This window comes from Fundulus heteroclitus, chromosome 8 (genome assembly GCF_011125445.2).
Source record: "Fundulus heteroclitus isolate FHET01 chromosome 8, MU-UCD_Fhet_4.1, whole genome shotgun sequence".
Classification (NCBI taxonomy): Eukaryota; Metazoa; Chordata; class Actinopteri; order Cyprinodontiformes; family Fundulidae; genus Fundulus; species Fundulus heteroclitus.
Window position 1 is genome coordinate 20375689 of NC_046368.1, and position 25137 is coordinate 20400825.

Below are 25137 nucleotides of genomic sequence, written 5' to 3' on the forward strand. Positions count from 1 at the left end.
CTTATGTTCTAGATTATGGGGCTTTGAATAGAGATTATTTACATTAATTTGAGTTTAAATCCTAATTCTGTTTGTGAAAAACACAAAAAGTGTTTTTTTATTTTTATTTTATTATCAGACCTAGTGTGGCTGAGCAAGCATGAAAATCCCAATATATCAACTGGACAAACCTGGACTGAATAATTTTTTGCACTAATCACAGATTTTTTTAAAACACAGTTTGTTATTACCTATAACCTTTATTTCACTTCTGAAAGAAAAAAAAGAGGGATTGCTAGTTTTCCCTACAATATGTTGCTGTATCTTGTTCTCACGAGCTCACCATCATGTCTTACTTTTTTATTAGCTGAAAGCATTCTCACACCTATGAATCAATGGATGTAGGATTTGCACACAAATTTCTAAAATTATTTGATATTTTTTTTAAAAATGATAGGCATATCGGCATGTTCCGTCGATGCTTTTAGGTTGCCTGTGGTCCTGTGAGGCAAATTTAAAACCATAGTAGAAAAAGAAGCCCCAAATGAAATTTGGGAGTTGAGTGGAGACGGCTACCTCAGTACCGATCAGCCAGAAATGTCCTGATCAAGGCGGTGATCCGGTTTAATGGAAATCCCTAACTTTAGCGTCAAAAATGAGCTTAACCTTGTCTTGCAATGGAAACGCTCTCTGATGGAGCCCGAGGTTGCAGGTATGAACACGTATATAGATTCAGTACTTCATTTTGTACCTGTCAAAAGGATAAGTGTTTAGGTGGTGGGTGATACGGCCGTCGTTGTTTACGTTTGGGCTTAGTTTTCCAGATAAAATGAAAGTACCAGACGCAAACACACTTGGCGTTTTGGGTGCTAGATGTCGCTTAGAAATTGCAGGTTGTAGCTGGAAAACAAGACGCTGCACTGCCACCATGTGGTAGTGTTGTTAATAGCATTTTCCTTTGTGTACTAGTATTAATGAATACTATTGTATTTGTTTTGGAATATTGTCCCTGCGTGTTTATTGCATTTAGCAGCTTATATTATTCTTTTTACAATAATCTCCACAGGCTCCGGAGCTGCTCGCAGCACTTTCTCTTTTCTCTACCACTTGAATCAGCTCCTTCATGACACTGGCTCAAATGCTGCAGCATTAACAGATGGCTACTAATAAATTTGCATTCTTCACAGACTTATAGATATGCAACGTCTTGCCTCTGTGGCTTTTGCAGTCCACTCTGTTGTCTAGCCTAACACCAGTTGATCTGTAGTCCTTCACCTCCTCCGCTTTTTTCGGACTTAGTCACTCTGACCTTCATGAGACCATCGTCAGAAAGTCGCTCGCTTTACTCACCAAACCACTGAGCTGCCCTCCCAACGAAGCATTTCTGGGTTTGAGTTGCTGTCTTGCCAGCAAATTCTGAAAACACACTGGGAGAAAAAAAGCAACAAAATCCACATGAACTCTCTCCAGAGAGGCCTCAAACAAAAGTTTTTTTTTTTTTTTTTGCCTCAGCCATTGGAGTCCCCTAACTCAAAGATAATCATAAATCTGTGGAAAGACCTAAAAAGAGCTGTGCATAAAAATCTGTCCCAGAATCAAACAAAACCAGAGGCTGTTTGAAGCAAGGAGATGCAGCAATCCCCGAGACAAACAGAGAGACTCTTAGGACCCTTGCCAATGGCTGATTTGCCATGTAAATGTAAATCGCCAAAAGGTTTTGCTCTGAATATTTTCCTTTTTTCTTTTTTTTTTTGCACTTTTAAAGTGCAGCTCAACAAAACGCACAGGCAACCTTGCCTTTTCAGTTGTTAAAATTACATTGATTCCTTCTCAAAAGCAGGTCCTTGCCTGCCCTGCCTTTTTTACAGAAGCAGACGTTTTGACCGAGGATGTACACATCTTCCATTGTCGTGAAGTCTGGTACTAGATCAGTTGCTTTCAAAGGATCCGTTTAAATTTCCTGGTTGTGTTCTGGCAACATTGTTTCAGAAGCTTCCTTTATTGAGTATTTTTTGGCTTTGGTGATTTGTTAAATATTTTTTGAGTTGAAAAAAAATGCAGAGCCAATTTTAATTAGGTTGGTCTCATTTGAAAAACTGTTATGTTTGTTAAAAGCCTAAAACTGTGACTGGAAAGTCAGTAATTCTCATTCATTGCAACAGTACATTAATATGCTTTGAAGTTCCCACAATTTTGTCACATTAAATCCCAATAAAATATAAATGCCATTTGTTAAGATTTTACAGAGTAAACCAACAAAAACAGTGAAGTGGAAGGAACACTATTCCTGGTAAAAAGTGTGGTGTGTAATTATATTCTGACTCCCTAAGTCATTGCTTGGTAGATCCAATGTTTGCTGCAGTTTCAGCTGCGAGCCTCTTGAGTTTGTCTCTATCAACTTTGCACATCTAGCAATTAAAACTTTTGCTCATTCTTCTTGACAACGTAGCTCAAGCTCAGTTGGAGCGAGCGGCGGGTTTCTGTGCATAAAATTTTACAACCATCGCCACAGCTTTTTGACTGGGCCGTTCTAACACATAAATAGGATTTTATTATTTATAATTTATGTATACAGGAAAATCTTTTGAGACTCATGGGTTCATTTCCAAGAGAGACTTTGATGGAAGCTATTCCATTTGTAGATCTTGCTGCCTGTTTAGGGTTGTTATCTGGCGAAATGATGTATCTTTGCCACAGCCTCACATCCTTTGCAGCATCTTTCAGGTTTCCTCCCAGGATTGAGCTGTACTTGGCTCCATTCTCCTTCCCATTAACTCTGAGCAGGTTTCCTGTCCCTGCTGAAGGAAAGCAATCTCTCAGCATTCGGAGCGGTAATGTTTCCCTGCGGGGACGCTGTGTTCAGGGTGATGTGCGATGTTAGTTATCCATCACGCGTTAATTTTTCTTACTAAATAAAATGTAAATAGAGAGCAAAGCATCTTCATCTACATGCCTGCTTTGTTCCCTACATGGCTTGTAACAAGACATGTAGGGAATCTGGCTTTTAAGAAAGCTTGGTTGTTGAAAACCAACTTTAAGAGGTCTTGTTTGCAGTAGACCTCTTAAAGTTGGTTTTCAATAACCAAGCTTTCTTAAAAGCCAGATTCCTGCATGAATAATAGTTGTTGTGTCAACGGATTCTCTCACTTTAATTGTGAATCTCAGCAGCTCCTCCAGTGTTGCCAGGGGCCTCTTGGCTGCTTCTATAGGCCCGTTTACACTACACTTTTTTAACCGAGCCGAGACCAGTCCGAGCTCGGTAACCGAGATAACTCTTGTGTGTAAACGGTCAGCAGACTGAACCAGACCGCGCTAACGATAACCGGACCGCGCTAACTGCAGACCAGTTCATCACCAGGTCTCGGACTGGTTTTTTTTAGCCCGGTTCCCTGATAACGAGGAGCGCATGAGCAGACCGCGTCATCCCCTTACAGTCAGCTGACTGTCAGCGGGTTTCCTGGCGTGTCTGGCTGCACGTCCCGATTCACACTCCATTCAGACAAATTTCAGACATTCATAATAATACTAGCTTCCTTACCGTGCCACACAGTTTCCAGTGATGACTCTGCTTATGAACCTCAGCGTCTGTTGTTGTTTCCCGCATCTGTAAATCCTTATTAGACGTTCATTTGTCTTATCCACGTCCCAAAAGCCGACTCTATGTCTAACAATAACATCCTGAATATTACGGGTGCCGCCATTTTGATTTGCTCGGTCCCGCCTTCAATCCCAAAGAGCGGTAGTACCGCAGATCGCCACTAGGGGGCGAGGAGCAACCAAGGAACAAAAAACCGGGATAACTCTTGTGTGTAAACGGCTGCATTTATCTCAGTTAACTGGACCCAGCTCGGACCGGTCTCGGCATGGCTCTGTTTTTAGGTGTAGTGTAAACAGGCCTTATGATGCTCTCCAGGCCTGGCCTGTCTGTTCAGGGGGATGACTGTTGCTTAGTAAGTTTAAACATCTCCACACCTTTATCTCTGACCTGTCTGCAGTGTTCCTTAGTCTTCTTGAGGCTGTTCACTAATCGAAAACCTCTGAGACCTTCACAGAACAGCAGATTTATGCTGAGGTTGAATTACACATAGGGGGACTCTATCAATTAGGTGACTTCTGAAGACATCTGAGGCATCACCAACTTTCAGTCACGGGTATCTAGAGGAAACGGAGCTCAATACAAACCCGTGCAACTCTTATTTGTGAAACATGTTTGAATTCATGTCAGATTTCTCCTGTTCACTTAACATTAATGAGCGTATTTGTGTTAGTCCATCACATACAATCTAAACTGTATACAGTAACCTTTGTGGTTGTAATGCAACAAAATTTCAAAAAGTTAAAGAGGAACGAATGTTTTAGCTAGACACTGTAACTCTACCTTTGACCATCTTCATTAGTAGACTTCTGCTCTAATTTGCCTAAGCCCTGATGGTTAAAATGACCAAAAGTTCTGTGAATTGGACCTTTTTTGTCTTGTACATTGATCACTCAGAAAGTTAGGAGAAGTTGTCCGCCTTTGCAATTTACAACCGTAATGCAGCTTCTATTTTCAACTGATTGAGGAAGTAAGCTATGTGAGAAAATAATTTTGTTTCATATAACAGTGTGCAACTGCAATCGTTTTTCTAAAACTTGTTATATTTATCACAATGTCACAAAAAAAAACCATGAGAGGGTCTGAAAAATATGGAAATCTGGTAATAGTCCCTAGGTTGGCAACTAGAGCCTGTATCGTTGTACACGTCATACATTTGCTCAATCAGTAAAAAAAACAACAACATTGCTTTGACTCATCCACACCTAGGCAAGGCAAGGCAAATTTATTTATATAGCACAATTCAGTACAAGACAATACAAAGTGCTTTACATGATTAAGATATACCAAAATAATAAAATGTAGATAGAAAATAGAATAAAAGCAAGTAGGGATAGAATGTAGTAACAAAAAAAGAACATTAAAAACAGTAAAACTGTTTAACTAGAACAGTCAAAGGCAATTTTAAACAGATGTGTTTTTAATCTTGATTTAAAAGAACTCAGGCTTTCCACACTTTTACAGTTTTCTGGAAGTTTGTTCCAGATAAGCGGAGCATATGCTGCTTCTCCTACCGATCAAATCAGCTCGTTTCAGTCACCACCCAATTGATCAGCGCAAATTTCAGCTGTCCGTCCATCAACTACAGTTAAAACATTTTTTTTTATGTTTCTCAGCGTATAAAACACCAACAACATAGGACATCTGATTAAAAAAAAACAGATATCAAAATACTTAATTGTATACAGTGTATAAAAAACACATCATGGTGGAAAATTGAAAATATACAAGCACTTCATCAATATTGACATACAGTAACATATGTATAGTTTTTAGTTCAAATTTTCCCTTCGGTTTCTTAGCTGCTTGTCTCCAAAGTTCAAGATTAGCCTTTTTCGCTCAAGACGCTGATTACTCCTGATAAAAATTGTAATATCACTACTTTAATGGGAGTCTGGCCGCATGTTTTCCTTTCAATTTCTTGGCTGCTGCGAAGCCAGCTAGAATGAGTCTTTTGACGAGCAGGGACAGATAGCTGGCACAGAAAGCAGATGCAGCAGCAGACGCACAGTGAAAGGCAACATTTCAGGCAGCTGGACTGAGACTGCTTACTAGTCTGAGCCGAAGTCTCCTCAAAATGTCATTAAGGTTACGTAATGACAATATAAGATTCTTGATGTGGACGTTACAAAAACATGTAATAGAGAGCACCAGTTTCCCTCAGGGAGCATAGAGTACATCGAGGTTTGGGCCGTACTGTGTAGTCGTCTCTACGTGGTATCCTCTGTCCGTTACACCTCGACGCTAAAACCTATCCCAATAGGCCAAACATCGGACAAAAACTGGACAGGTCATTGGTTATCACAGCCAAAAACAAGAAGGAGATAGAGAGTTTAAAAAGCAGCACGAACAAGTGAAACGACATTTAAGAAATAATAAGGAAGAAGATCAAGAAGAATAAAATATACCCATATGCTAATGCCTTTCCCAGGACCAGAAAATCACTCCTGAGGTCAATTCAGAGTGCACAATTAATTTAACATGCCTGCAACTGGAGAAGGTCCCTTAGTACATTGAATTAAGCCAACATATTTATCTCTTGTCACAAACTAATACTGTTTACAATTAGTCCAGTTTTGATTAAAACCACATGAGGCCATGAGAAAAGCTAATCTAGGTGAAAGAAAGGTTCAGACGAATGTAGAATGTTTTAGCTTAAAGGGTGACTTGGTACTAGTCAGTCAATCTTTCTCAAATTGATTTAATACAAGCTCTTAGTGTGGTTGTGCTTCACAAATTTATTTGAAGGTATGTATCCATTCTAGTATCTTATTTTTTTCTGAATAAATAAATGAAGGTAATATTATAGTACATGTATGAAGCTTTTCTGCTTTGCCAGAGAGGAAAAGTTTTAATTGGGAAAGGGTCATGAAACATTGAACAGCGTTGCAGGACTGAACCATGCTCACTTGAATATCTTATTTCTTCACTTCGCTGTGGGCAGATCTTCATTGTTAGAGCACAGAAACAGCTGGCGTGGCCCCTTTTGTTGGCGGAACAGCCGTGTTATTATGTCGGCTCTCAGAGCCTCTCCATGAGCCTCCTATAATCACAGGCAGCAAAGCACACTTCATCTGCTTCAGAGCTGTCAACTGCGACATGTCAGGGTGAAACGTTTTCTCTCCATGTTTTCGTCTTCCAAACATCTGCAGCAGCATCGCGCTTTCAGCCGTATAGCTTTTCCATTCAGACTCCCGGTTCGAACCACTCGCTTCCTTTTGAGGGTTGTGTGGGCTGGTTGTAATATGCGGATTGAATGAAGTGGTTGTGAGGTTGTAAACATTTATAACTGGCAGTCTGTCTGACGGATCAAGCCGCGTGACTCCTCTGCGCACCTCAAAATGAACCACCTCCACAGTTTAGAAGCACTGAGCTAATTTTTGTTTCTGCCCTCTGGGTCACTTTGACTTACTTCCCACAGTTCCTTTTGATTAAAAGTGAGTTCCTTTCTCCACAGATGGCTGAAGGCTCTGAACAGTCTCTCATATTGATCCCCGTCACTCAAATGAAATATTCAAGTTGGATTTTAAAAACCTCTTTTTTTTTCTTGCCTTTTAATAAAGTCTCATGAGTCCTCATTGCGTTTTAATTATTTTTTGATCCACCTTAATGAGTTTTATTCAGTTGAGGCCTCTTTGTACCACCTTCCTTTTCTTGCCTTTCATAAAATTCATTTTGAGCATTTTTGATTTTCTTTTATATGTCTTTCTACAAGCTACTTTTGTTATTGTTGTGTTTTATAATTTTTATCTTCTTGCAATATATCTTAATATATTCCTGTACAATCATGCCATATTATTGCTCCATATAATATGTATACAAGGGCCTATTTCTGGGTTTTCGTTTTGTGTACTTAATTTTCTCAAATACATTTATTTTTAGCAGGCAACGTTTTCATACGCATTTGGAGTTTCTTAGCAACAGTCAGGAATAAACTGCTTGACCAAACAACATTTCTATAAACTGGAGTTCATTGGTCTTCATTTTCAGAACTAAATTAAATTTTATAGTAAATTAGATCAGAAGCTGGTAAGATTGATGTTATTTGATAACAATTAATTAATAAGCTACAATTTTTACAAGACACTTTAAGTTTGGGCTTTTTTGAAAAATGTTTTTGCACCCTTTATTCATCAACATTTTTCTCTGAAAAAGGCCAAATGCTGTTTTTAATCCTAATTATTTTGGCAAAGATGGTCAGGTAACCATAATTGTCAGTACATTCTGAATTTATGTCTAATAATAGGCATCTTGTGGGTGATCTGATGACTAATGTCATTCTTCCAGCATTAAGATGCATCACCAGTCTCTGTCCTGCACATAAATAAACAAGGACCTCTCAATCTCACAAAGTCATCTGATAAAAACAGAAAAGGAGAGCAATGTGCTTAAAAGCTTTGAACCATCGGTTTGAGCTATATTATAAACCATCACCAGGCTGTTTCAACGTCTGGAGTTGCCTCTTGTTGGACGTTGTTGGCCATATCATTTACCATTTTTATGGAAAAGAAAAAAAATGAACAAACCTCTCCATTTCCATTTGAATCCAACAGCGTTCTAATTGATATGGGTCACAAAGCGTTGGCACACCTCCAAATAGTGTTGTTTCCATTGTAAGTTTAACATTATTCTAAAGGAGCAATAAGTAATGAAGACGTCTAGTGTTTCAAATCGATTTGAATCACCTAGCGTTACAAAAAAAGATAAAAATGTGTGAGGACTAGACACGGCATAATAAGGGATGTGTTGCACAAAAATAAATGTCTGAATAAAATAACTATACATATAGATGAAACAAAATGAAAACAACAACAAAAACAGTAAGGTTAAATCTTAGTTATAACAAAACATGGGACTGTTAAAATATACAAATAAAGTTACTTATTTCTACAGTTATTTGATCTTTTGATTTAAAATGGTTTTTTGTCATTTCTTTTTCACTCATCAATGTTGAGTGAAACTACTTTTCCTTGTTTTTTATGCACTGTATCATTAATCAGTCAAAGTTTATTTCTTAGAGCAATTTTCATACAGCCAAGTAAAGCACAAATGCTTTAGCGATTAATAACATAATATATCACATGTAAATACTCTTAAAACTGATATTGTATGTTCTCTGTCAGCTGTGCACATTGTCACAGTGACTGACATGTTTGGACTTCCACTTAGCTTCCAGCTGCACCAAGTTCAGGTTGTAGGTGAACTAAGTTTACATCATCTAAGCTTCTGATCTCTGAAAGTTGATCACCTGGTACAAACTTCCCACCGCCTCACATGAAGAGTGACCATAGATTCAAGGTGCATTCAAGTCCCCTTCAAACTAAATAATCCACCCTGAAGTGAATAAATGTTCTCAGCCAACTTTGCTACCATACAAAGTAGTTTGATTTTGGTTTAAAACTTGTACGTTTTTTTTCCCCCCATTTACTAGCTTAATTCGATCATCAGTTCAAACTGGTTGTTTCATATAATTTACAAATTCTTTTTCAGTCATTCATAACATCTTAATTATGTCTTAACAGTCAGACAAGCTGCAAAAATACACAATGTTGTATAGTACAAGCTGTTTAGCTCTTTATGCATGTGCTTGGTCACTACCCATTAAATTATTAATAACTTGTATGGGCAGAAGAATCAAAGCACCATAGAGGATTGGATAAATATTCTTGAGCTATAGAATTTTCTAGAGAGAAAAAAAAGCTTAAAAACCACTCTGGCTCTTTTTTTTTTTTTTTTTGTAAATAGTGCAAACGCTACACAGGGTCTCCGCGAGGTCTTAACAAGACTTAAATTTGAAAATCATATATTAAGGCTACACTTCACATTCAATACTGTCGAGTGATTTCTGACTTTATAATTTGACCCAGTCAAATACGGGACATTGTTTCAGTTTGTGGGACACTTAGACAGAATTAAAAGTGTGGTAAATCTTTTAGTCAATTTGAATAAATTCACCTATTTAGTGAGTAATTTTATGACCGCAATTCTTCTTGACATTTCTGTATGTCAGGATGTAGGTTTTAAATTTCATTTATAACGGTCTTGAAAAGGTCTTAAAAAGTCTTAAATTGGAGTTGGTGACACCTGCAGAAACCCTGCTCCAAGGCGTTTGAACCTCTCAAAGGACATCCGTGGGGATGCATATTAATGCCAAGGGTAATAAAAGGCCATTGGCGTTGATATCCTTTTTTAATTTCACAGTTGTTTACAATTAGTCACAATCAACAACAGTTAAAATTAGTCATTCAGCAGCAAAACGTAGCGTGACAGGCTTGAACACGCAGGTCCATTTAGTTTGGGCAAAGGTTCATCTTCTTGTTTAGCCGCCTGTCCTTCAGCTGTTTAAATGCAACCATGCCGACAGCTTGTGGTTTTTGAAAAACATCGCCACTTGGAACAAATTGTCATTCTTAACATATTTCTACAGGGGAAATATCCTTGGTTTAAAACTGGCAGATATACTCAGTGATGGATTCGGCTGCATAAGAGCTCACGATTTCCCCCTGAAAACAGAGGTTTACCCGGTGGACAAGATTGGGCCCCAGGGTGCCGCTGGTTCGTTTTCCAAAATCACTTTTAATTGTTTCACAAATATTGATTGTTTAGCTTGCAACTTGTTTGTCTTGCAGCCAAGTTGGCAAAAGAAAAATCTGCTTCTGGAGATGTGGGATGTGCAAACCTCAACAGAGCCTTCAGGAGGAACACTAGTGTGGGCCGATAAGGGGACCAGGGAGTTAAAGTGAAGTCAGTGCGGCGGGTTATGAAATGAGTTGAGAAAAGGGGGGCAATCAGGCAATCATTATATTATCATTAGGTTTAAATGATGCTTTCACGCTTGTCCTGGTCATTTAAATGACATGAATTTGAATAGAGGGTGTGTAAGTTTCTTCAGTATCTTGGATGCAAGAAAGTTTTAGATGCAAACAAAATTTGTAAGTTTTTCCCCTACGCACAGTAATGTTTGCAGTTACCCATTTGTTTTTGTTTTTTTTCTTATTCACAAATGTATTTTTCATTTTGAAGACAATGAAAGAATCCACATTCTGAGTGGCGTTCTTGCTGTAGCACAGAGCAGATATTTCTTGTTACTTTTAGTACAGAATAATTGTGAACGAATTGAAAGCGTGACCAGTGTCAGAGCGGCCTTCTTCTCCTCTGATTGTTTTCTTTTTAAAGCAGCCACAATTGTCAGAAAACCTATTACATTCTCAAGTTTAAAGTAGCTTTCGTTTATTTCTTTTTCTCATGTTTCAGTTGCCTTACAGAAGAGTTTCTTTTCCTTTCTAGTCTACACAAAGCAAAAACAGGTTTGGATCCTCTTAGTTTTCAACGTCTAAAAAAAAGCCATTTCAACAGTAGAGAGGTGGATTTGCTTTCTGTTCAGGCTGCAACTTTTGCAGTGAAGGGCACTTTTTCATGAGGTCAGCCCAGGAGAAATGATTACCATCAACAATAATCTTAGTGATAAATATCTTCTCCTCTGCTGCTGGTGTTTTCGCTCAACAACAGTTTAAAATCCAACGGATGACATTCAAAACTGGCATTTTTATCACAGTTGTCAGCCATTACTGTCTGATCAGGGTGCTGAACATAATTCTGCAGCTGCAGCATAAGCTTTGAATTGGCAGCTTATTGTCTGTACTGCAAGCAGACGCCTTCCCCTTGAAGATTCTCACAAGCTGTTAACTGCACTTTTCTAAATGGTTTAATTTTTTTATATGTATTGAAAAAGAGTTTTTGCTGTTAAAATTAGTAATATTGCCTATACAGTGAGAGCTAGATCATTTTATATAGTTTTTTTAAATGGCCCCGTCCTATCTAAGATCAGAATGAGCAACAATATTGGTAAAGCTCTTAGAGACATACCTAAGAAAGTCTTTCAGCTTTCATTGAAGCAACAGAGTTTTTTTTAGGGGTTTTGCAGATTATTGACTCAGGGGGTGAATACATACATATATGCAACACTATTTAGAATTGTATTTAAAAAAATTATAATAATAATTCAAATTGTTTCTAGGCAAGTCAAGGCAAATTTGTTTGTATAGCACATTTCAGTACAAAGACAATGCAAAGTGCTTTACATGATTAAAACTTAGGAAAATAAAACAGAATAAAAGCAAGTTGGAATAAAATGTAAATGGTAAATGGACTGAACTGAACTTATATAGTGCTTTTTCCAGTGATACTGACCACTCAAAGTGCTGTAGAAACAAAATAAAACATGGGAGAATAGAAACTATTAAAACCAGTTGGACTACAAAGTTGAACTAATGATGTTTCAGTCATGTCATGCTTTTAGGCCCATACTTTTCATGTGTCATGAATGTGACGTGTAACCCTACTTTCCACCCTACTACTTTTCTTTGTTCTTCAGAACCATGCCCTGTCTCTTGTTAGGCACAAAAAAAGCATAAATTCACCTTGGGGTTTGTGGTTTTAACAAGTTAAAATGTGGAATGTGTGTGCTTGCTTTTAAAGGGGCAGATTTTTTTTCGGACTGGCTATTCATGCTTCGTCCTTCTCTCTTCAGCCGTCCTTATTTTTTGAAGGAAACGTTACATAAAATGACAAATTCCAGACTTCTGAGAATGTTTGACTGAAACGGTGCATGCAATCCTGCTGGTTGTTTTTAGTAGAAGGTTAAAAAATGTCACTCTTTAGATGTTCAAAGTTGGTAGAAACATAATAAACAGTAAACATGTTTACTGTATATTATACTTCACTGATATGTACTAATTTGCGTTTGTCTATCACATAAATTCACTGTCAAATACACAGGGTTTGGGTGAGAATGCTTTTCTTTAGCAGGAATAGGGAAGGTGTTCAGAGATGGTTGGAAGATGCACTGCAAAAACGGATCTAAAAATAAGTAAAATGTTCTTAAAGTTAGTGTATTTGTCCTTGATTTGAGCAGGTAAATAATATTATCTGCCAATGGAATGAGTATTTTGACCCCTAAAATAAGATATTTAGACATCCTGCACTTGGAATAAGATGATGAAGATGAATTGTTCCTATTTTAAGTGCAGAAATCTTATTCCATTGGCAAATTATCTTATTTACCTGCTCAAATCAAGGACAAAAACATTAATTTTAAAGAATATTTTACTTATTTCTAGTTCCGTTTTTGCAGTGTGGGTCGACATAAACACCCATCTTCCTTCCACTTCACATTCAGTATGTGTCGGTCTCTCACATCACATCCCAGTAAATACATTGATGTTAGTGACTAAATATGAAGAGTTCAGTGGTCATAAATGCTTTCTCCAAGGCACTTCAGATGAATAGCGCTAAAGATTTTTGGTAGCACCACCCCCCTCAGACCTTCAAATACTTACCAGTAGTACATATAACTCAGTATATTCCCCCGTTTTTAGTCTTATGTTGGTCTGTGTTGTCCTCAGGTGGAGGGAGCAGCGTTTACCGGTTCGTTTGTATGGAAGTCTCGCAGCATTGGTTTGTGGAGTCGTCCTAGAGGAGAAAATTTGTTGGACACCGGAGCGCCTTTCTACGATACCTACAGGACTCTGGATGGAAAATACGTGGCTGTGGGTGCCATAGAACCAGAGTTTTATAGCCAGCTGCTTAAGGGTTCGTACTGAAATCACAATGAAATGTATTCTTGTCAGGACAAAATGTTTTGGCAGTAAGACACAAGAGCTCTTCTGTTGCTGCCAAGTTCTTTTAACTTGTTGCTAAAACTAACTAAAAACATGCATATTTATACAAACAAATCTATATTTGCATTGTTTTTAGCATTTTTAGAACGTATGTGACTCTACTTTGCTGAATATCAACTTTAGGTCCTGTAGTTGCTTGGGAATACATCATAGATCTTCTATAGGATTAAGATCTTCAGAGTTTCCTGGGCATCAGGTGACAAATTTAAAAGTCTTTAATGTTTTTAATGACTTTAGGCTTTGGAGAATACAAAAATCATCCCCAAATGGTGGCTGGATTGTTGGAAAAAGTTGCTCATGAAGGACATTTTGATTAAATTTCGATCTTATTTTAACCATATTGGCCCAACAAGTAAAACTGAGCCTATGTTTGCTGCTATTACACAATGAGCTAAGAACAGGCTTCGCTTTACTTGTGTAACTCAAACTAACTAAAAAAAATAAACAAATGAGTACATAAACGTGCCTCGTATTATTGTAAAAAAAAGTTTCCTTTTTACCATTTTTTGACAATATATTTTCTTAAACTTATAATCAGCATCAGATACTATTCTCTTCATGGAAGCCTAATGAGTGCATTGGCAAAATAAAATCCAGATTTTTTTTTTAATTTGTAAATTAAAAAATAATCGAATTATCGCCCAGCCCTACGTCCATCCATCGTCTTACGCTTATTCAAGATCAGGTTGTGGGGGCAACAGGTCCAAGAGGGATGAACTGCTGCTGGACACATTATTCTCTAACAAACAGGAGGAGGTGGTACTGACACTTTCTATACAGTTTTGGATGTCCTGATGCCTTTTTATCAATATTGAACAGATAGTCTGATATATTTTTTTCATCGTTTAAAAATCTGTTCTTGGTAGCAATCTTCTCATGTTATTCAAAGTGAATATGGTGGCACAATTTTCTTTGCAGATAGCAATTGCTAATACAAGGAAGATATTATACCCCCTTTTTTTATATAGAAATGAGACTAAGTAGTAAAAAGTGATTTTAGTTTAATGGTTTCACATCTTCTTCTGTGATTGTAATACAATAATACTGAAATTGTTTCCTGACCACTTTGTAACAGCTCAAAAAGACAGAAAACAAAACACTCAGAAGTTTGGGGTCAGTATATGCCATGGTTTTAAAAATAAATAAATAAACACAATCTGATGAGTTGCAAAATGAATAGAAATATAGTCATGAAATTGATAAACTTGAAATAATAATTTTGTCCTTCAAACTTTGCTTTCATCAAAGAATCCTGCATTTATAGCAATTACAGCCTTGCAGACCTTCAGCATTCTAGCTGTCAGTATGTTGAGGTCATCAGCGGACATGTCTGTGCACCCCCTCCCCCCCATCCCATAGTTCCTGAAGCACCTCCCACAAGTTAGATTGGCTCGATGGGCACTTCCTACTGTCTGTCTGAACTCAGTAATTGCCTGTCAAAGATCAAACAATGACTGCACACCAATTATCTGCAGTTAAATGCAAGCAAAACAAACTCTTATAATTTTCCCTGATGAAATAATTCCTGCAATCAGGCAGCATCTTGCTTCTTTAGCTCCTACTGTGAAAAGCACTCTCAGAAATCTGGATGTCATCTTTGAAAATTCTTTGTCTTTTAACAATCACTGTAAAAAACAAACAAAAAAAAACCTGTTCATAACTGATTTTATCACTTAAGGAACATTTCTAAGTTAAGATAATTTTTGTCAAAGACTGAACTTCAGATGATTGTTCATGCTTTTATTTCTTCCCATTTAGACTATTATAATAGTCCTTTTGCTTGTTTGAATAAAACCTTCTTGGTTCACCTTCAGTCTGTACAGAATGCTGCAGCGAGCCCGTTGACACGTCACTCCTGTTCTGGCCCCCATGCTCTGGCTTCCTGTTTAGGATACTGGCCCCTCAATACATTCTGGACCTTTTCGATCTTCTATCTCCATCTAGGACTCTGAGGTCTTCAAGTCGAATGTTGCTGATGATACCACGAATGCGTTTTAAAACCCGTGGACACCAAGCTTTTCAGCTTTTGCAGTTACTCCGCGGCTCTGGAAAATTTCTCCCTGCGCTGCACAGACTGCATAGACTCTTTCAAGAAACAACTAATGATGTTTTTATGCAGACGGGCCTTTGTTTAATGTGTTGTCGTGCTTTAATTGCTTTGTCATTGTGAAGCACTTTGTGATGTATATGTCTGAGAATGGTGCTATAGAAATAAAATTATACTTATTACGCACCATACAGTCAAGATGATCCCAGGTCAGCTCAGCAGGGTTGGGATCTGGTGACTGCTGGCTACTCCTTTACAGACAGAATGCCACATTGACAATGTCTAGACTGTATAACTGAACAATTTAATGTTATTTCCGCTGAAGAAAATTGTGTTTTTTAATTAAAAATACAAGGACATATATAAGTGACGCCTAACTTTTGAGCAGTACTGGATTTTAAACGGACTGAAAAAAAAACTTGTCATCCAAACAATAATGAGAAATCTCAAATATTTGTGTAATAATCTACAACAAATGTGTATGTTGTAGTGCAGAATACCTCTGATCTTTAAAGTGAGAGTGAGCACCATAGTAAGATCAAAAGAGCACTCTGAGGCCTTCAGAAAGACGTTTGTTGCAGCTTATCGGTCTAGTAAGAGGTTCCAAAAATAAATTTAAATCAGCCATTGCTCGTTTTAGAAAATAGTCTAGATGTAGCCTATAGGACATCTAAGACAACTGCCAACATGCCCGGGTCTGAAAGCAGACTGCAAACGACTGAGACAAAGGATTTCTAAAAAAAACAAAAAACAATACTGAACTTTATAATCCAAAACTGAATCATCTGGACACCAGAACAAGGGACATATTTAATCCTAAACCTGATATAAAATTAGAGGGAAATAACCTTATACCAACTACAAGAGAAATGATTGGAAATTGCTTTTCATTTTCCACAGACGAATGGGAATGGAAGAAGAAAGTTAACTACTGAAAATGCTTTACCCTCCAGACATCATTTGAATTTCGAAAGGTGATATCCTCAATTTATATAACTAGTTATTTTTATTTATTTATATATTGGAATATTTCTTTAGCTTTGACTTGCCACACCACCTGTTGACTTTGTGATGCAACAAGCTCAAAGCATCAAAACAACTTTGTATTTTTTTACTTTACAAACTACGCTCACTCCTGACTTTAGAAATCTGAGCATCTGATGTCAGTTCAAACGGCATAAAATAAAACTATAAAATTGTAAACTATCTCTCAACACCAATTCAGAAACCAACTTGGCCCTCGTGTTATTTCTTGATTTGTTGAGCCAACGGCTAAATAGTAAATTTAAGAGCTTTGAATAGCCGTTGAACAGTGCAATTTATGTTACAATATTCAATAAAAAAAAAAAAATTGTGTAAGAGGGGGATTAAAATTTAAAAGGAGTTAAAGGACAAAGAACTTTTGAAAAACAATACATCTGAACAAGCAACAATATATTTTTTTATATCTGTGTGTGTGGTGGATCTCTGGATTAGATTAAGTGATGGGCTTAAAGTACATATTTACACCAATAAAACAATATAAAAAGAACTGCTTGGAAAATGTTATACAGGTTAGATTGGTTGTTGCTCTGGATGTTAATGTATGGGTGTGCAGTGACTGAGGTTGATGAGGAGTTTAAGTTTTGATTACTGTCTGAATTCTTTAAGGATTTAACCGGTTTGAGGCGACCTGGATGAATGTATGTTGAGGTGATACAGAGACGCAGGACATCAGGATGTTTGTTTTATCTTCTACCTGCTCCTTTTCAAACTATTTATGTAAATTGGCAATTTATGTAAATTAGCATGTCTATACATATATTAAAAGTCACACACCATCTCTCTGTCTTGTTCTCCAGTCTCTTGTTTACATAGCCGCGCCGGCCACGCATGCACGTATGTGCACGTGAACAGCTGCCACTCAGGGCTTACCCCCTCCCTGCCCATAAAATGCCACCACCAGGCACAGAACGGTGGAGAGCACACCCACTGGATCAGAATTTTCTCTAGATAACAGCATTATACATTTTTTTAATAGGTCTTAAATTTCTTACATCCATATAACGTCAAAACAACAAAGCTTGTGTATAACTGAGAAGCCTCACAAAATATATGTTTTCTGGTTAAAGCAAGTCTATTTTGACATTCAGTAAAGTTACTCTCGGTGGGCAATGTTGGCATAAATTTTACTCAAGAGCAGCGATACTTAATATAATTCAAGTAAAATGAAAAAGTACTTTGCAGTGAAACTAATCCTAAATGGTAAATAGCTTGTACTTGTATAGCGCTTTATCAAAATGTTGGAATAAAAGCAAAATTACAAATCCGGAATGGGGTCAATCTAAAACTGAGGAACTGTAGGATCCTTAAAACTGTGATGCATAGAGCTTGAAGAATATGGAAACACTTTTTGACCCAGATCAGCACAGCAGGAAAGCTGTCATGCCTTGTGCACTTTCACAGAATTTGTTCTATATCAAGATATTTTTAGTAGCTGAGAAAACTGCATTGCTATTAACAGTACAAAATATAAATCTCTTAAAAGAAAACTCATCAAGAAGTCTGCAAGAGAAGTTATCAGATGATACCTTAAGAAAGGTCCTTTTAGGTCTTCACATTGATCTCACATCATTTTGCTCTTGGACTCTTGTTTATTTCTTTATGGAGTTACATCAGTCTTTTTTTCTGTGTTTTTCTCTTCAGGCTTAGAGTTTGATGCTGGAGAGCTGCCTCCTCAGATGAGCTTCAGCGATTGGCCGGAGCTCAAGCGGCTCTTCACAGAGCGCTTCGCCTCAAAGACCCAGGCGGACTGGCTGAAGGTTTTTGACGGAACGGATGCCTGCGTCACACCTGTGTTGTCTTTCGACGAGGTGAGCTCTCACCCTCACAACCGAGAGAGAGGCTCTTTCATCAAGGACTCCAGCGGGGAGGAGTTCCCACGGCCGGCTCCGGTTCTGTCACGGACTCCCGCTGAGCCATGTCTGGCTTCCAGCCCAGCAGTTGGAGAACACACGGTCGACGTCCTGCTGGACTACGGATATACCTCAGGGGAGATAGACAGGATGCTAGCAGCCGGCATTGTGCAGTGTGATGCTGTCAAGGCAAAGCTGTAAAAGAAGAAATCGATCGGTCTTTGATGGGCAAACTGAAAAACGGAAGGCAAATCCTGTTTTAGTAATTTCAGTAAAGATGAAAATAAAATTTCTGTGAAAAAGAAATGCAAAACTTTAGGGAAGGAAAATTTAAATTATTCATTTCTGAGGCAGAAATTCAAGCTTAATGTCTAGTATAAGATGACAAAAACATTGATATTGACTTGATGGTGTTAAGGTCAATGCGATTTCCCCACAGGGTACGTAGATACACATCTTATGGGTTCTATAAGTGACTAGAAATGTGCTTTACCTCACTTTTTATTGCCTCTCGTGCCTTCTGTGCCAGGTAGTCCGAAAGACTATTGGAAAGCACAGCCACACCATTGAAATGAAAGCATCCTGATGGGTAATTCGTTACCCTGCCCAGGGTCAAAACATGCCAAAAGAGATTTGTGGGCCTAGCCTGAGGCACCACAAAGCAGCGACGACGCAAATAAATAACAACTTTTTTTTGTTGTTGTTCACTCTAAGCTGCTAGGTCTGTCATCCTAATGGCTGATGTCCACTTGCTCTGGCTGCTTTGTGCAGTAAGTCTCAGTATCAGATCCGTTGCAGATTTATTGTCTTCTCAAAACCAATTCAGATACAGCAGTTGCCACACTAAAAATAGGGTCATTGTTACAATGGATTGTGCTGTAATGTGGAGGATTCATCTCTTTTCTTGAGCAGCAGTCTGAACTGTCAGATCTGTCGCGCACACTATAATTACTGCTGTAACTGCGTTCAGTTTTGCAAAAAACTATTCAGACTTGTTTATGTTGCCATAGTGATGTAATGTTTTTCAAATTCAATTTTCTGAACTATAGAATCAATGCTAAATATTAATTGACAACACATAGTTTAAATATAATGAAAATATATGTATCCATATTGTACAAGTTCTAAATTGTCTTTTTGATTTTAATGCACATTCATCCCCAGGTTATTTTTAAATAAAATTGAAATGATTAATTAATAGTTAATTTGTGATATTCTCTAATTTCATTCTCTGCTTCACTGTTTACCAAAATCACCAGTTTGTTTATCATCATTAGCGGCTATTATGTGATGATTTTCATTTAATTAGTCTTATTGAGACGGAAAAAAAAAATCTTTGTATCGAAATACTAATAAAAGTTTAAACTTATCCAATGGAAAATGACAAAATTAGAATTAAAGTTGGTCATACAAAAAAGTATTTTGGACAGTTTCTTTTCAGTGGTAGACACGTCTAGGAATATTTTACTGGTACGAGCCGAAGTATCTGTGGGGGTTCTGACCACTGTATTTTTAAATGATGACCCCTGGTCTATTGTCGCCCTGCTGTCTGTGATATCATGTTGCATCAGTTGCACAGTAAAAGTCATTTGCTGCTGTAAAATATGAGTACATTTGCCATCTGGTGTTGCTGACGCTGCCGCTCTTTGGAACCATTTTACAACGGAAAATGAAATCGTATCGGTCGCTGCTTGTGAACTTAGCAGTTCTTAAAGTGGCTGATTTAGTTGAGTGAACTCATATTTGCCTGTGCCGCTGAATGACCAACTGAAGGCTATAGGTTGTTCCTCCCTAAAAGCTCACCTCATGAACTGGATAACAACATTCACCACCACCTGAATGATAATTTGACTGATGTAACTGCACTTGAATTTACTACGGACATTAAAAGCTTGGACATTGGCCCGATGTCACTGCGAAGCCTCATACGTTCTTTACTCAATGATGCACAACAACCCGTAAATTATTTCATGGGCTGTTGGGCTGTTTCCTGCTTCTACAGCAAAATATAGAAGGAAGCAATTGAGGAAAAGGTGGGAATTCAACATTTTGTACATGTTGTAGTATCAGAAATATGTAAAAACAAACAAACAAAAAACGATGAATGACCCATCTAAAGAATTTAAACTACTAAAATCATTGATTCTCATACGTTTTATATTATGATCTTTAGTGTGCATGTCTGTGCAGTAAAAACTACAGGTGTTAGCTAAAGACTTGTTTTCAGCAAATTTCTAATTCTATTTAACTTGGATCAGTTATGGGGACAAAAACAAAATCTTGATCAAGACATGCCTGAAAAGCAAAACAACAGTGGCCATGGGGTCATGGAGATTCATGAAAAGGGAGGAATAAAGGTGTTATTTGGCAATTTAGGGTAAAATAGTAACTTACAGGTTCAGCATCAGACACCAGACACCACATATTTTCTTTTTTTTCTTCTTTGTTATTTTGTAGCACGAGTTGCCTTTAATGAAAGTAGGCTGACAGGAAGGGGACTGGGAAAGAGGGGCAAGGCACACGGAAAAGGTCCACTGGTCAAAGTCGAACCCGGGATGGCCATGTGAAGGACTAACCCCAGGGTTGACCTGAACATGGAAGCGTAACGGAAGTGCGATGTGCCTTGGCGTCTGGTCACTGCAACTCTAGTCAATCAGAGCGAGTCCACCCAGCAAGACGTAGCGCATTTCTGTTTGTCGCTTGTCAACACGTCAATCTAGAGCAGAGCTGATTGTTCATGCAGGAAGTCAGTTGATGAAAAGCAAAGTGGATCCGGTTGAGTTTACAAATAAAGGACTACATGTGCAGAGTTTGGAATGCATTTTACTGTGAAACATCAATATGTCATTACCTGCGGCTCCACCACCAATCCACAAGCGGACCTTGTTTAATACTTGATTCCATGAAGGGCGAAATTCATTTTATTTAAAGCCTACAAGTACACTACTAACGCACAATGATGCAATCCTTGTGTGATCCGAGTCGAAGTTTGCTTCTGGTGGAAATGGTGCGTGGCAGAAAGCGCAGCATTGCCGCGCCGTGGCGTTCCCGTGACACTTTCACGTTCAGTGGAACCCCGGGGTCAGGCCTTTTTATGTGGGTCTCGTGTGCCATAGGTGGACCTGGTACCACCTATTTCCTGACAAGAAGTCATGCAATAGACTGGATATTGGTAAAAAAGGATAGGAAAAAAAGATGTGATTTAAGATTATGATTTAGTTCTATTCTGATGCGTCAGCTAACAATTCAGTTCACATGTATCAGCCGTATGACGGCAATACATACACAATACGTTATCTGTAAAATAACTACATTTGTTGAGTGTCTCCAAAAATCAGACTTACCTTTTGGTATCAGTATCTCAGTGAGTCATTACTTTAGTCAGTTGTCTCTTAAATTTGTAAAACACACATAATAGCTATTCAACAAGCAGTGGTTTGTTGAAGGGTAAGCAGAGTATACCCTGGTGTTGTTTCAAAAATGTAATGTCAGTTTTCTGATGTGAATCACGTACAGCAGCTCCTCTGTGTCCCCGACTGATTTGCAGTTTTACCTCCCAAACAAATGTTACTGATCAGCTCAACATGTTTGCCCCCACATCACATATGTGGGAATTTAATGGAACAACTTAAGTTTTCTTTCTAATCGGTTGTCGGAGCAGAAACTGTTAAAAAAAGGGGGGAAAATCCTCTCTCCTAAAATTAAATCCCCTTCAGATTCAAAACAAAAAGGATCCTAATTAGAATCTGCAATAAAAAGTATTTAACCCCTACAGACACTTAAGATTACAAGATCAGATAATGAGACAAATTTTGATATCAGACAAGTAGAACGTAGATGCAAAAATCTGTTTTCTAATGAGGGTATAATTTTTCAAAGGGAAAACTTTGTCCAGACCAACCTGGCTGTACATGAAAATATACAGTAATTAGCCCACTTGTTAAAGCATTAATTAACTGGTATGAACTCTAGATTCAGGTTCAATGTTTCAGCGTCAAAACGCCTTTCATATGTGCCAAAAAAAAACTTTGTTGATGATCCCCCAAGACTTTTTGGAAAAAAAATTATCTTTCCCCAATCTCGCCTGGATCCCTTTGTATGTCATTGGCTTGGAAACCCTTCAGACAATGAACAACAGAATTGATGTAGTTGTTAATAATTATCTGTTTTCTGAGGTCAGAGGTCATCTTGGAAGACATCAGGGGTCCCAGACCTACATGTCAAGGCCTAAGGTTGTCTTTGATGCAAAACAAACCAACAAACCTCAGCGGTGAGCTGATTCTGTTAGTCAAATACAGCTGTTTCTCCCAAATAGTTTTTGGATGTAAGACGAAGAAGACATGGCACCCAGAAGATGGTGTAACGAAGACCCGGTTCGTTACTGTGAAGTAAAAAGAGAGCTCTTACCTGAAACACTTGAACATGCACATAGCACTTTGGCTGGCACACTGCACTTTAAAGTTTTACTAATTTGTACATCCCCAGGCTACAGCCTATAGAAATAAGAATGATGAATGTAATTTTGGTGATATCTTTTAAGTGTCAGTGTGTAGTGTATGTGGTATGTTTTAAAGGGTTTTAGAGTGGTGTAATGTATTTTTTTTCTAACCTTCTTCTTCTTGTGTCTAGGTGTCTGGCAAAAAGATTCCCCAGAGACCAGATACCTATTTGAAACCTTCCGGGCCAGACCAAGAACAAAGAAGGCAGGGGGAGTGGTTTATTGGTTTTAGAATTGCAGGAGAATTATTTATTGCAATTGTGTTTAATTTAGGATTTTGTCTATTTAATTAGTGGGTTTATTTTTACATAATTATTGGTGGGTTTTTATTGGAGGAATTTTACATTAGTTTTAAAGTAACTAATGTTTGTACACCCCTAGTTGTTTTAAGTTGTTTTCAGTCAGGAGTTGGATTGTTGGAGTTTCCTGAATGCCACCTGCTGCTACTAGGTAAAAACACTAAACTGCTTAACCTCCATGCATATATGGACTGCACTTGCACTTTTTTTGAATGCACTTGCACTTTTTGGACTTTTTTTGAATGGAAAATAAAAGGACATGGAAACTGAGGACATTAAAACTGCTTGACCTCTCAATTTTTTTCATTGGTACCAACCTTGTTTGTTCCACCGCTCGTGCCAACCTGACTGCACTGATCCACATGGTGGGATAGTGGCGACAGATGGACAACCCTATTCTTAAAGACATGTGCAACCAACAAAATCTAAATATTAGCTTTTTGATTAGACAAGTTAATAAACCATAAAGAAATATCATACTATCTAAAATGATTCCGGTCGCATAAGCCTTGCGTATAGACTGATATTTCTTCAACAATAATCTGAGACATGTTGCTGAGAATGGATAATGAAGTCTGAGAAGAAGACAGTCTTTTTCAGGGACATTGCAGCAAGTCTGTTCCCACTAAAGCAAAGCAACCCATTATCTGCCTGAGTTGATTACCAGGGAACCTTTCGGGTTCTGTGGGTATTCCAGCCATCATTGTTGCTTTTCATCATGTCACTAGGCAGCCTCTGGATGCAACAATGCCTGTAATGGTTCATTCCTCGCATAATGTTGGCCTCCTTGTAATAGGGAATGAAACTATTTATTCTGTACACCTGAGCCGTGTCACCTAGTGCACATCTCAGTTATACAATGCTATAATAACTATTTGCTCTCCTCCACCTTTCTGACCCTGACTAAAGAAAGGTACTCCTACATGCCATGCCGGCGCCTAATATATTAGGTATGTGAGGAATGTGTTTCATGAATCCAGACATCTGACTTCCACCACATGGTAACAAACACACTACAAATGTGATAAACACTAAGACACAAGATGAACTTTAAAAGAGGCTTAAAGAACTATGCAGATTGTTTTTTTGTTTTTTTTACATTTTAAGGGATTTAAAACATTTATTAAAGATTAAAGCCCACTTCCCCTTTTCATTTTATTTCATCCTTGACAGTTTTTTTTTTATGTGCCTTGTCCAGCAGTGTAACACACAATATTTTTATCTGAGTGCCAAGGAGAAGCCCAGCAGATTGACTTTCCCAAGAGAAGCATCATGGCTTCCACTAAATGACTTGACTTGGGTGTGGATATATATATATCCGTCCGTCCGTTTTCTTCCGCTTCTCCGGGGTTGGGTCATGGGGGTAGCAGCTTCAGTAGGGAGAACCAGCTCCTCCTGGGGAATCCCAAGGCGTTCCCAGGCCAGCCGGGAGACATAGTCCCTCCAGCGTGTCCTGGGTCTTCCCATAGGCCTCCTCCTGGTGGGACGTGCCCGGAACACCTCACCAGGGAGGCGTCCAGGAGGCATCCTGACCAGATGCCCGAGCCACCTCAACTGGCTCCTCTCTATGTGGAGGAGCAGCGGCTCTACTCTGAGTCCTCCCCGGATGACTGAGCTCCTCACCCTATCTCTAAGGGAGAGCTCAGACACACTACGGAGAAAACTCATTTCAGCCGCTTGTATCCGGGATCTCGTTCTTTCGGTCACGACCCAAAGCTCGTGACCATAGATGAGGGTAGGAACGTAGATCGACCGGTAAATCGAGAGCTTCGCCTTTTGGCTCAGCTCTCTCTTCACCACAACGGATCGGTACAGCGCCCGCTTCACAACAGACGCTGCACCAATCCGCCTGTCGATCTCCCGCTCCATCTTCCCCTCATTCGTGAACAAGACCCCAAGATACTTGAACTCCTCCACTAGGGGCAGCACATCCTCCCCAACCCGGAGAAGGCACTCTACCCTTTTCCTATATAAACATATATACACACATACACACACACACACATATATATATATATATATATATATATATATATATATATATATATATATATATATATATATATATACATACATACATACATACATACATACATACATACATACATATATATATATATATATATATATATATATATATATATA

The 25137-nt window shown here is 38.3% G+C and overlaps 1 protein-coding gene across 1 annotated transcript in view; it reads left to right on the top strand.

Annotated features, from left to right (window-relative positions):
* The window catches only part of amacr (alpha-methylacyl-CoA racemase), a 38441-nt gene extending 19124 nt beyond the window's left edge, over positions 1 to 19317 (top strand). The window contains exons 5-6 of the mRNA XM_012879791.3: positions 12979 to 13165; positions 17987 to 19317. Coding sequence (XP_012735245.1) covers positions 12979 to 13165; positions 17987 to 18396 — 597 coding nt within the window. The 3' untranslated portion in view covers positions 18397 to 19317. The remainder of the gene's footprint in view (positions 1 to 12978; positions 13166 to 17986) is intronic.
* The last annotated feature ends 5820 nt before the right edge of the window (positions 19318 to 25137 follow it).